Source organism: Eublepharis macularius, chromosome 4, assembly GCF_028583425.1.
Source record: "Eublepharis macularius isolate TG4126 chromosome 4, MPM_Emac_v1.0, whole genome shotgun sequence".
Lineage (NCBI taxonomy): Eukaryota > Metazoa > Chordata > Lepidosauria > Squamata > Eublepharidae > Eublepharis > Eublepharis macularius.
The window spans coordinates 83250242-83263757 of record NC_072793.1 but is presented as its reverse complement, the minus strand read 5'-3'; the positions used below and the strand labels follow the sequence as shown (position 1 = coordinate 83263757).

The window sequence follows — 13516 nt, the reverse complement described above, 5'->3', positions numbered from 1 at the left end:
CGCCAGTGTGGAGGAACAGGAAATAAACAGACATTGTTGTAAGGCAGACGGAAAAAAACCAGGAGGTGGCTTCAGTTCAAACAGCAGACACCAGGCAACAAAACAGTAATCAAAGCACGTAGCCTAGGTCTTTGGGAACTCAAAGCTTTAATTCACACAGCTGTTTGAAATGCTTCCCAGCTAACAATAGGTAGGTAGTAAAGCGACAGTCTCCGAAGGTGACCTACCATTTATTGTTCTGCTCTAAAGGTGAGAGACATGTGTTCATATTTCTCCTCTCTGCAAAGTACACGGTGAAGCAATGCTCATGTGGCGGGGGCGGAGGGGAGAAAAAAGTAGTGGGAAGGTCAGTATTTCTTGCTACATTTCCTATTATTCCCTACATACTTTTCTCTTGTTAAAAATAAACATGGATAATCATAGCATTGTGGGGCTGGAGAGGCCCTTTAGGAGAGGCCTGTGGCTCAGTGACAGAGCACATGCTTTGCATGCAGAAGGTTCAGATTCATTTCTTAGCATTGCAAGCCAAAAAAGATCTTGGGGATAAGTGTTGAGAAAAACTGACTTTTCTCTGTCTGGGAAGCCTCTGTCAATCAGAGCAGACAGTACAGGGGAGCCAGGTGGACCAGTGATATGATTTATTATAAAATAGCTAACATATATGCCCAATGCAACATCCTCTTCAGAAGACAGGTGGTGCTCTGCTATGAGATGTAGATCTTCCAGATCTTTCATGTGGGTAGCCATGTTGGTCTATAGTAAAAGAGCAAAAATTGAGTTCAGTAGGAGTCTTCTCTCTCCTGTCCCAACCTTTCCAGAGGTCCCAGCCTTGTTGAAAAGTTCCCTCCCCTTTGAGAGCTGTCCTTTGCTATTGCAACCAGTGTAGTAGCACTACAACCATCCCATTCAAATAAATTCATACATGAAAATGACAATTTTTTTGTTGCTTAAAAATTGCAAATACAAATGGATAATCACTGGTCCTTCAGTAACAATGTACTTTGTCTGTAAATGGTAGAATTACTTAACTGCCTGGAATCGGATCTTTGCATAATATGTTTAGAGTCTGTATGTTGAAGCCCCTGTTGTGTAACATATATATGAAGTCATACTTGTAGACTTGTAGATACTCCTGGAAGGGTTTATGTGTCACAGTAATTAGTAGTGATCAGCTCCACCCTTTGGGGGACTCATTTTGTAACTGCCCCCTGAGAGGAGTTTTTTGTACCTGGTTCCAGTTGCTGCATCTCATAGCCCTGCCCAAGAAAAGGTACCACTCAAGGATTAAATCTACCCATCTTCACCTGTGTTATAGTAAGCATGCCTAGGGTCTCATACAAAACAAGACACAGCTCAACTGGGTCTGCTTGTAATATAATTTACTGGCATGCCCTGTGCTCTAGAGAAATGAGCCTGTCTGATTTTGGCACTGATAACCTTCACAATTATCCTTAATACTGTGTGGAGGTTATTTTCTCATTGGCTGAGAGCTATGAATGCCAGGTCCCCTTAACCTCCTGATAGGGGCGGGGGGGGGGGACCTGGTGCTTAACTTTTCATCACTTCCAGGATGCTCCTGCGCCTGCCTGATGAGATCACCCCCAGGAAGTGACATCATCAAGCAGGTGCAAGAGCCCATGCATGCTTCTCAGTGGGTCGATTTGGGCCCCCGGGGGAATGGCAATGATCACCAGGTTTATACACAAGCTACTTCTCAGAGTCTCAGATTATGACGGGCCTCTAAATTAAAAAAACCTAAACATTACTAAATGACCATGCTTTGGGTAATGTTATAGGGCTTGTAACATATCTTAGAGATTCAGCATGTCTTAAACCAGCCCTGATCAATAGGCAGCCCTGGCCAGCAATCCCTGGGAGCTTTTCAAGGCCAGAGTGTGGGAGGGGGAGTGTCACCACATCAATGACACTCCAAATATCTCTTTGGTAAAGACTACAGAAATTGGGGAGATTTCTAAAATGTTGCAAACATGGTGACTCGAAGTATTGTTGCCATCTCCACAATACAATCTCCTACCACCCCCACCCCCACACCCCTTTTCTCCCATCACTCCCATCATGGCCTGAGAGTGAGTGAGAGCGGGTGGGAGCAGGAGGTTGTCCGCTGCAGGCAAGCAACTGGCCTCCCAAATCGGCTGTCTCATGTGATGTACTAATTTTATGGTAACACATCAAACTGCAGATGGAAGGGTGCAAATATTGAATGTTCTTCTATTTAACAATACTTTTCATGCGCACAAAATAAACAGGAGGAAGGTGGTACCCCAGCATTTTCCTGGATTGCTAGTTTTGTGTGGGCTGAGAAAATATTTATGTAGGAGATACAGAAATATCAAGCAGTACTAGTAGAAATTGTGGGGGAATATGGAACTACAGTTGAGGCAAACTGTTAGGCAAACCAGATTTGATACCAAAAAAACTTAATTTTGTAATGGCTGTGGATGTTTCCTGAGCCAAACAGTTCAGCTGCAGGGCTGTGATATGTGGGAAGTGCATGGCAGATTGTGTGTAAAAAAACGACAGCTGGGAAGCCACAGAGAGAGTTCTGAGCAGGATGAAAGAGAAGTGCCTTGGTCTGCTGGCTCCATCTCTGAGGATTTAATCAGGGTGGCAGATCTACTGCCGTCTTGAGGAATCTCCTTGCCACTCTTGACTTACACTGTGTAATCCCCCTTGAGCCTCAGTAAAAAACAAGGACTATAAATAATAATAAATAAATAAATATTTATGAGCTGCTTTAAGTAAGTAAATCGCTGGAGTCTTTAGTCCTTTCTTATCCAAAGTAAACTAACAGCCCAGTCCAACAGCCATTGACACAAAAGCAGCATAATTGGTTCATTCCCTAAGGACAACCTGCTGGGAAGGGGGGGGGGGAATGTGTGCCCCTCTGCAAAGCACAGATGGCATAACAAGTGCACCAGAGTCCATAGCAACTCCACCAATCATGGCAATGGCAGCCAATGTCGCCCTTATGAATGGCCATATGGGCACAGCCAGTCACTGCCCACCAATCCAGCTACTGCCCATCGACACACCCCCATGGAGAGAAAGTGGACATGGAGGAAAAACCCAGGCACATGGCCTGAGCAGCCCACCCCATCCCCCAGTCCATGGGGAAAGGGAAACCTTTCCCTGGCAAGTGCTTGACTGGCAGCAAAAGTGTCCACATGCTGACAACCCTGCTCCAAGACCCATATCCATTTCCCATGGAGAAATAAAAAATAGAAAGACAATAAAAGACAGGTGTAAATCCGCAGACTCAAGACCAGCACCCTAACCACTGGACCAAGAGTGCCAAAAGGTACTGTGATAGCATGGACAGAGTTCCTGGTTTTATTTCCCACATGAAGAGAGGTGAGAGGCAGACAAAAGTCTCAGAGCTGATGTCCCCCCTCCCAACCAACTGCAAAAGAGGGGATGGGATAGCTTAGCCAATGGCCCTCCCAAGAGATCCACCATTTTGTCAGGGATGCTGCTCCACAACCCTTCTATGCTGCATCCCCTGCTGCGAATCAGCACTCTACTGGTTCGAATCCCATGAATGCCATGAGCTCGGTAAGTGGCCTTGGGTAAGCCACTCCTCTCAGCCCCAATTCCCCAGCTGCATTGTAGGGATAATAATAACACTGACTTGTTCACCGCTCTGGGTGAGGCACTAATCTTTCTAGAAGAGCAGTATATAAGTGCAGTTATTATTATTATTATCATCATCATCATCAGATGCCAGCTGTGCTGTGGGGGAGTGAGGGACCAAGGGTATGGTGTCAGGTGGGTCTGGCTCAATACACATACACAGCTGGCCTTGGTTGTGGGAGCTTGCTTTGACAGGGTGCCATTTAGGCTTGTGCAAGGGGAGCAGAGGAGAGCTGGACTCCTACTCCAGGTCACCTGTCAGTACATGGTTGCACTTTCAGGTTAAGCCTCCAGAGATGGGTTACTTGTTAAAGTTCTGAAATGAGACATGCTATCCCCACAGCATGGACTTTGCTCTCCCCCTTGAGTGTTAGTGCTAAGTGCTCCCTCACTGGTGCTAAGTGCCCTCCATGTGCCACCATCAAAGTGCAACACTGTGTGTTATAGTATGCATGGCATAGACTTGTGAGACAGAGTCCTATACTACACATCCTAACTACTAGACTATGGGGCATACTGGTTGAGGTAATGTAGTGCTTAGGAGGCTGTGATTGGGTTGGGGGGGTGTTAGCTGCCACTGGGTAAGTAGTGATTGGTTGTGGCTGTGCTCTACAAGGGCTTTAGGGAACGGCCACACCTCAGGGAGTGCTTGGTCTTTTCCACTACATGGGTACTTATGGGCTACTCCGTGGTTTTTGCTGGTGTAACTTCCTGCCAGCTTGAGGTGATTATTCCCAGGCAGGTCCAGCTTAGGGAATCCACTCACTCCTGCCATGCCCCTGGGTCCACTACTTTCCTCACTGGCACAGTTTCTTGAATGGGCATTGCTCCATGGTGTTCCCATGCTGGTGCTCAGCTTAGGCCTTCCATTGGCACATCTCGGAGATATGTCAGCTTATCTTAGAGATACGCTGGAATAGCAGCTAGTCTGCTTCTATGCACCCTGCCCCCAAACTGTGCTGTAACAGCCTGATCTTTTGCATATTTCCTTAGAAGTAAATCCCAGTATGTTTAGTAAAGCTCACTTCCAGATGAGTAGGCACAGGATTGTAACTTCTATCAGTTGTTCTATCTTGGAACAACTCATGGCTCAGAGAAGCATGGAGCACAGCACAACACCATGGCCATTTCCACATATCCTTAAAGTGACACCCTACTCACCAAACACTGATGGCTTTTCCCCTTCACTCCAGACATCTCCATTTTCAAAATGGTTGCAGGCTGTTTGGCTTCCATTTTTGGCGCCTTTTCAGGGACTGCAGGAAAGTGCATTCCCAGAAAAGGTGCTGAAAAAACAGAAGCTAAACAGCCTGCAGCCATTTTGAAAACGGAGATGTCTGGAGTGAAGGGGAAGAGCCGCCAGCATTTGGTGATGAGGCCGTCCCTTTAAGGATGTGTGGAAATGGCCCATATTTCCTCGAGGAGGTAGTATCTTCTGTATAACTTTCTCACATCCATAAAATCATGATAAGTATTCTACCCACATACACTTTAGTGAAGATGTTGCTTTCCTGACTTGAACATAATTTGTCAGATCAGTCAGATATGCCTAGAATCACCATCTCTATTTAATTTACAGGATCACCCTGACACTGGCTTGCCCCATGGATCTGAAGAACTTTCCCATGGACGTCCAGACGTGTATCATGCAGTTAGAAAGCTGTGAGTCCTGGAGGTTTCCTCCCTAAAAATAACCATTCCTAACACACACACATATACATACATAATGTCATCTGTTCAGCTCTTAACTGAATCTTCAAATTATGGAAAAGAAACAAAAGTAAAAATGGAAGAGATGAAGCATCAGAGCAGTCTGTGTGTCATGTGCAAGTTTTCATGCTCTTTTTTATCCAGCTCCCCATTCCGGCTGTCCAGCTTAGATTTAACTTCCCTCAACAGGTTCTCCCCGCAAAAGACTTAAAGGGTATGTGTACAAATCCAACTTTATTCAAAGGGGCTTACTCCTAGGAAAGCGTTTTTAGTATTGATATATTGTTGGAGGCTTTCACAGCCAGAGAACGATGGTTGTTGTGGGTTTTCCGGGCTGCATTGCCGTGGTCTTGGCATTGTAGTTCCTGGCGTTTCGCCAGCAGCTGTGACTGGCATCTTCAGAGGTGTAGCACCGAAAGACAGGGATCTCTCAGTGTCAAACTGTGGAGATGTTTGCAGGTGATTTATATCTACTCAGAAAGGTGGGTTGGGTTTGGGTTGTGTCATCCTGTAAGGGTTTCCCAGAGTGTGGAATGCTAATGGAGTGCTAATGCTTCACTGTATCCTGAGGAGGTTCTTTTGCATATGGATTGGTGCTTGATATGCTAATCTTCTCTGCAGGGCTATTGTGGGTTGTAGAGTCTTTTGTTAGCCTGGTGTTTTTCAGAACTGGAAACCATGCTCTATTCATTCTTAAAGTCTCTTCTTTCCTGTTGAAGTTTTGCTTATGCTTGTGAATTTCAATGGCTTCCCTGTGCAATCTGACAATCCTTACAGGATGACACAACCCAACCCACCTTTCTGAGTAGATATAAATCACCTGCAAACATCTCCTCCACAGTTTGACACTGAGAGATCTCTGTCTTTTGGTGCTACACCTCTGAAGATGCCAGTCACAGCTGCTGGCAAAACGTCAGGAACTGCAATGCCAAGACCACGGCAATACAGTCCGGAAAACCCACAACAACCATCGTTTTTAGTATTGCAGCCTTAGTTTCTGCCAAGGACATTATGGGAAAAGAAGATCTGAAAGAAATGAGAGGTGACATCACAGTTGTTCTGGCAGGTGGTTTTATGGGCATAAGGCACAGCAAGGTACAAAGGGTGCAGGAGAAAGCAGACTTTCAGATGATTGAATGGTGGTGCTGCATGAGTGAAGGTCACAGGCAGCAATATACTGGGATATGAGAAGGCTTGTAAGGTAAGGATGAAGAGTTTGTACTAAATCCAGAATTATGGCTGTTCGTAACCACTGGGTTGAATGAACAGTAATAGAAATGAAGGAAATCTAGAATTGTGAGGATGTGAGGAGTTGTGTAACATGAACAGACCAATGTGAGGGGTGAATGGAAAGTAAAACAATGTAAATCACTTTAGGTCCCCTTCAGAGAGAATGAAATAAATAAATGCAGTTTTTCTTTCCCCCTCAGTAACATCTCATGGGATTTTCCTTATGTCCTGCTATGATAATGTTACCCATTTATTTTGACATGATAGGGGTTTACAAAATTATGCATGAGATAGAGAAGGTAGAGAAAGAAGTATTTTTCTCCCTTTCTCACGATACAAGAACTCATGCCCTGAAGTCTGAGTTGGATCTAACATAGATTGTAAGCACTCTGGACAGCAGTAGCATGACTTCTATGGGAGTACAGAACCTAGCATCTTGCACCTTGCTTTTAGTAAACAGCAGTATTGTAGTAGTAGAAGCCAGCATCAACTAAATAAACCAGTCGTCAAAATTTACCTTAAGCTCCATTTGTCATACTGCCTTTGATAACTCACCTATGTTTAAATTAATGCACAGCCACAGATGAACGTTCCCAACATCCCTCTCCCTTCCTTCCCATTCCATGATGAATTTATATGAAGCTGCAGTATGTTTCTACCCAAGTGTGACATTTGGTTTGGTGTGGCTTGAGTGGGTCATGTTCTTTGCATGACACTGTTCCACTCTGGGTATTTGAGTGGCTTGAATGCTACCAGTTTTTCGGCTAGTGCAAGGAAGGGTGATTTTACTTGATTTCCCCTTTATAGAGTGGCCCCATCATAACTCATGGCTTCTGTCCACATAGGCACCATGATGCTCAGCGTAGCCTTTTAGAGGTCAAGTAAGGCTGATTGAATCCATTCCTAATGTATGTCATGGTATCTCCTTTGCCTGTTCCCTTGTTCTCCACAGTTGGCTACACAATGAATGATCTGATATTTGAGTGGCAAGAAAATGGAGCCGTGCAGGTTGCTGATGGGTTAACTTTGCCTCAGTTCATCCTAAAGGAAGAAAAAGACTTGCGCTACTGCACTAAGCATTACAATACAGGTCAGTAATTGCGGAGATATGTTAATCATGTACTCTTAAAATAATCAGCTTATCAGAATTCTGGCTCCATACATTTTATTGGGTACTTCTCGTTAATTACAAACCAAGACCATTCAAGCTATTGGATGAGCCATCTAATTGAAAGCAGAGTTAGTGAGACCATTCAAGCAAATCAAAAGGTAATGCAGAACGACTTTTTTATGATCAAAACTAAGAACTGAGCTGCATGTCACAGGAGACATAGAGCTGCTACTGCTCTGTGAGATTTCTCCTTACTTTCTGGTAACATAGCATGAGACCATCATGCTGTTTCCTCAGCTTTACCAACAGCCAATGATGCTGAGACCGTGATGAGGAGACACACAGTGTGATGACATCTTGTCCTACTAGCTGTAAGCAAGAAGCGGGAAGAAAGAGACACAAAGCAAATACCAGCACCTGGTCTCTTATAATATCTAACTGTGCCTTAAAGAATGATCTCATGCAGCTGATTACATTGGTGGAATGCCATTTCTCTTCATTGATATGGGACTCCTACAGGTCACATAGTAAATTCAGATGAAACAGAGGCACGGTCAATGGTGATTCTATTATATTATGGAAAAAACAAACAAAAATATTGACTACAATTGTTCATTTTGCTTTTTCTTTGTTCTCTAAAATATTAAATTATTTTGATTGAATTGCTTCCAAATAAAAGCAAAACATGGGAGAAATGTAGCAGAAAATTAGAGAAATGACATTTGTTGTATATGAAAAAATAGGCAAAAATATGTGATAAAATACATCTTACAAAGAAAACAATTTACTAATTCTAGGTAGGCCCTTTACACAGAGTTGATGCAAGTTAGGTTCAGAACTGACTCATTTCCCAAATTTCCCTTTTTCCTTAGAGCAGGACAAATTTATCTAAACAATGGATGGAGAACATTTATAAGAAGATCTCAATGTTTGTGCTATTGTCCCTAGTTTGTAGTATCTGTTTTCAAAGTGGCATCTTTGGACCTTTAATAGTTCATAAAACATGTGAAGAAATCCTCTAGAAGACTAATGAAGGCATAATGGTAGAACTTCTCGTGGAATGTGTCATTGGAAGATTGTAACTTGGGCATTGAAGCATGTTGTTTCCATAACTTCTTCAGTTCAGGCATATGAGTTCTTCTGCTTGCTAGTCCCCACAGTTAACCAGAACTAATCTAAGGACTGTGCTGTTTGTACAGCTTGCTTCCATGGGGAATTATCAAGTATTGTGGAGGTATTGTGCCTTTATCATAGACACTTCCTGTGCCTACTGTGACCAAAGGGGAGGAAGCAGTTGCTGAGAAATGAATTTAAAGAAACCAAGGAAATCTATTTTCTTTTGGCTGTTTAGTGTTCTTTATAGGGGATGCAGAGAGGGAATTTCTCAGTCATTGCTGTTCTGTGGTACCCTCATATTATTTTTACTGTTCATCCACCACCCAATGCAGAGAGGAGGAAGGAAGCAAGTGGAAACTCATGCCTCTTTTGCTTTATATACATGAGTTGAAAAGCCAGAGTTAAATGCAACTTTTTATGTACGTTCAAATGGCACACCTCATGATATTCCTCTTTCCTTACAGCAAGGAAAAGAAATTGTTACAAATGGCACACCTCATGATATTCCTCTTTCCTTACATCAAGGAAAAGAAATTGTTACATGGGAAGCAGCCCTGATTTCGTGTCAGTTTCTGGACAGGAAATGATAGTCCTGCAGGTGACCCATTATTTGCAAATGTTTCATGCTAAAAACCTAACACGCCCCCTCATGAGTCACCTTTAGACTAAAGTATAGATAAAACCACCACCACCCATTTTGTTCAGCACACAATGCTGGTTCTCTGCCCAAGGGACCAAAGGGTATCCGTGCCACTCTTGGAGCACCACAGGGGCTGGGCTTGCTCCCAGTACGTCTGATCAAGCACAACCCTCTCTTTTGTTTGCCAGCACACCAACTTCTTCACAGGAAGGTATTGCCAGGTTTCTTGGTACTCAGTCCAAAACGATTAGCTACCCTGGGACTAACTTTTTAATTGAATTTCCTGTCATTCCCAGGGAAGTTCACCTGCATTGAAGCCCGTTTCCATCTGGAACGACAGATGGGCTACTACCTGATCCAGATGTACATCCCCAGCTTGCTGATTGTAATTCTCTCCTGGATCTCCTTCTGGATTAACATGGATGCTGCTCCTGCGCGTGTTGGCCTGGGTATCACTACTGTGCTCACTATGACTACACAAAGCTCTGGTTCCCGAGCCTCCTTGCCCAAGGTAAATTGTCCTCCTTTTTATAAAATAAATAATAATAACCTTATGAAGTGAAGAAACTCAGCATACACTTTTTAGAACACTTTTTAGGTGTATTTCCCAGTTGTTCCTGTCTCCTACCTGGCAAATCTAACAGGTGAATTTCCTCCTTTGCACGGGTCCGAATGTGCGCTTAAAGTAGAACAGATCAAACTCATACTAGCAGTAGCTGCCTGAAAGATAAGTGAATTAGTCTCGACTATAAAGTTTATATCTAACCATTTCTTGCAAATGTATCCATTCTCAGTGCCTACAAATGCTTACATCACCATCCCAATGGTCATACATTTTGAAAGAAAACATACTTTGGGAGACTGCAGGTTGGAATGCAAAAACCGTAGGGTGGTAATACTGACTTCTTTCCCCACCTGCTGCTTCTCTGCTTCAAATCCACTGTACCATATTACAACCACCCTATGCAGGATTCCAAATGTGTGTTTATTTTTTGTGAATGTGCATTTGGAACTCCATAGGGATAGAAACGGTCTGAGTCAGAGCTATTTGGAGTAGAGAATTGGTGAGGGAGAAAGGGATTAAGCAAGCACCCGCTCTTCTTTGCTACTTCTTTGTTCTATATTACTACCTGAAACAGCATTTCTCCTTTTTTCTTTTAAAAGCCCATTTGGTTCTCTTTACACACAAATGTAGGGTTGCAAGGCACATGTCTGCAACTCCTGGGAGACTGGGGGTGAAGGCATGGAAGTGGGAGACATTGTGCATATCTTTACTATGGTAAAACTATAGAGATGGATGAAATCCTAGACTGTTGGTGGCATGACTTCTGAGTTTTAGCTGAAAGTGACATTGGCATTTACATGACATCTCTCTATCACTCACACACACACCCCACTCACTGAAGCAGCAGCAGGGGCTGAGAGGTAGCAGCAAATGCTCAGCATAGCAGAGAAGTTGGCAAGCCTAGATAACTATGAGGCCTTTTAGTGAGTAAGACCAATCACAAAGCCAGTTACCTGGAAATAAGTCTCATTTTACTCAGTGAGACTTACTTCTAAGTAAACATACTTAAAGTGGAGCCGTGAGTTAATCTTATTGATTTATTACTTTTTATCCTGCCCTTCCTCCAAAGAGATCAGAATGGCATACATGGTTCCTCCACATTCCATTTCATTGTCACAACTACCCTGTAAGGTTGGTTAGGCTTAGAGACTGACTGGTCCTAGGTCACCTAATAAGTTTCATGGCAATGAGGATTTCAACCTTCCTTTCCACAGCGATCCCAAGTGACTCTTTTAAAACTACAGTTCCCAGGAAACACTGTGTCACCCGATACTTGAAGAACACATACCAGATGTCTTGTGTAATTCTCACCCATCTAAATGATTGGCTGTAATTCTCACCCATCTAAATGAATCTGACCTACTAATGCTATGAAAGTCAACAGTAATTGAAAATTATGCTAACATTGATACTCTCTCCAGGGGAGTGGTACTCCTTCACCCAGACTGTTGGAAAAGTTGGAAAGTTTGGGGTTTTTAAAACTTTGCTATACAGAGCTAAAACACCTTAAACCAATCTCTTCCCTCTTCCAGGTATCCTATGTAAAGGCCATTGATATTTGGATGGCTGTGTGCCTGCTGTTTGTGTTCTCAGCTCTTCTGGAATATGCTGCTGTCAACTTTGTGTCCCGGCAGCACAAAGAGCTGCTCAGGTTCAGGAGAAGGAGGCGGCACCATAAGGTAGGCAATACACAAGTTATTATCACTATGTAGAGCACAGCTGAAATGGATGCATCCAGGACACCAGTTTGAAGCCAATATGATCAAAACTTGAGGCTGGCAGCCATTACGTATGATAGGCATGTTGCAGCCTGTGCACCATGTATCTGTAAAATGAATACCGTATGTTTGAAAGGGAGATGTACATATCAGATGATGTAGTTGGAAAGTGCATGGGAGCCACACCCAAATCCATGCTCCCTGGCACATGTTCTCTGAAAATACTCATGTGTTTACAGTAACACATCTCCCCTCAAATATTATGATGATCATTGCATGGCAAACAGTGGATACGTTAGAAATCTGTTCAGTCCATAAAGAATAAAGCAGCCCTTATTGTATAAGGGTACATTAAGGAGGGAGTGGGAGCTGAGGGGATCAAAGTACAAGCCTATCCTGTTGTTCTTGTGACATTCAGCTTGCTCTCCATGTATGGCGAAATATGTTGACTGTCTATAAATGAAGTTCTCAGCTATGATTGCTGTGTTGCTTCATATGCTTCTGTTATCATTCATGGTCCATGCTGCTTTATTAGTTGGGTTGGAAGGCAGGGATGATCTTAGAATGGCATCATTCAAACAGCCAGTTTCATTTAGCCGTGCAAGGTAGAGCTAAACCACAGGAGGCAAATTACATGAGGACGCTCACGTGAAGGAAGACACAACATTAGCTGGGAAGCATAGTTTGAATTTCATCCCTTTCTACAGAGCCGGCTAATATCCCTCCTCAGAGGGATTATTAATTTCACCTCTCTACAGAGCAGACAAAGAGCTCTTCAGGGGGGTTGTTAATTTCCTCCTTGCCTCCCCAATGGCTCTGTCAATTATTGCCAAACCCTCTGAGGAACCATCTTTGCCACTCAGGAAGAGTCATTGCTTCAAGGAAACATTAGACAACATGAAGACTTTAGAAACAATGGAGGACTCACAGCAAAAGGTTGCTGAATATTTCCCGCTTGTCTGAAGGTGGCAGCCTTGGCTCTTACCCTTGGGAGGTTAGAGAGCAGCAGTGGTTGGAACAATCCCAGCAGATGCTCTTTAACTGCCTGGCTGCTAAAATTAGACCCGCCCATATGAGTTGGCAGGAGAGAGAAAATTCCAACTTGCCCCTGCTTCCCCACCTTTTCTCTGTCTCGTTTGGCTACCCTACCCCAGAAGAAGTAGGCCAAAAGCCAAGCATGCAATCAAACTGGACAGATATTTATTAATAATTCCTATGTGTTTCACATTAGCTACCTCAGGGGATCTAGTCAAATAGTTGTCCTTTCTCCCCACAGCCTACTAGATCCCCAAAGTAGCTACTTTGAGCCATGTAGGGAATTATTAATTTAATAAATGTCTGCTCTCTTTTATTGTACCATTGCACCACTGGCTTTTGGCCTACCTTTTTCTTTGTGATTGGGACCTTTTTCTTGGTGACCTGCCCACTCCCTCCCCCCCACTCTTGCCCCTATTACTCACAATCCCAATTTTTTCTCCATATCCTGTACCCCAACTGCTTGGTTTTTCCTCCCTCCACCTACTCCACTCACCCCCCCCCACCCCCGCAATTGGCTTCCCCCTTTCAACAATGTCTCCTTTCCCCCTTCTCTCCCCCTCCCCCACTCAACTCCTCTCATTCTCAGGCACAATTCTGGGTTGCCCTGGCAGCCTAAAATGATCTCTTTTACTGGACTAGTCCCTCTTGGGAAAAATATGCAAATGACTTTGAATCACTGAGAACTCTTCTTCAGACTGACCGTGAAGATTTGGTGAATGATAGGCTAGATAAAATAA

General features: G+C 43.6%; 1 protein-coding gene across 2 annotated transcripts in view; it reads left to right on the top strand.

Annotated features, from left to right (window-relative positions):
• The window catches only part of GLRA1 (glycine receptor alpha 1), an 87009-nt gene that overhangs the window by 66797 nt on the left and 6696 nt on the right, over positions 1–13516 (top strand). Inside the window, exons 5-8 of one of the 2 annotated variants that reach the window (XM_054977731.1) lie at positions 5231–5313; positions 7544–7681; positions 9755–9969; positions 11556–11702. In XM_054977731.1, the coding sequence (XP_054833706.1) occupies positions 5231–5313; positions 7544–7681; positions 9755–9969; positions 11556–11702 (583 nt within the window). Of the gene's footprint in view, positions 1–5230; positions 5314–7543; positions 7682–9754; positions 9970–11555; positions 11718–13516 lie in introns of both variants that reach the window. The other variant, XM_054977732.1, reaches the window with a different exon arrangement.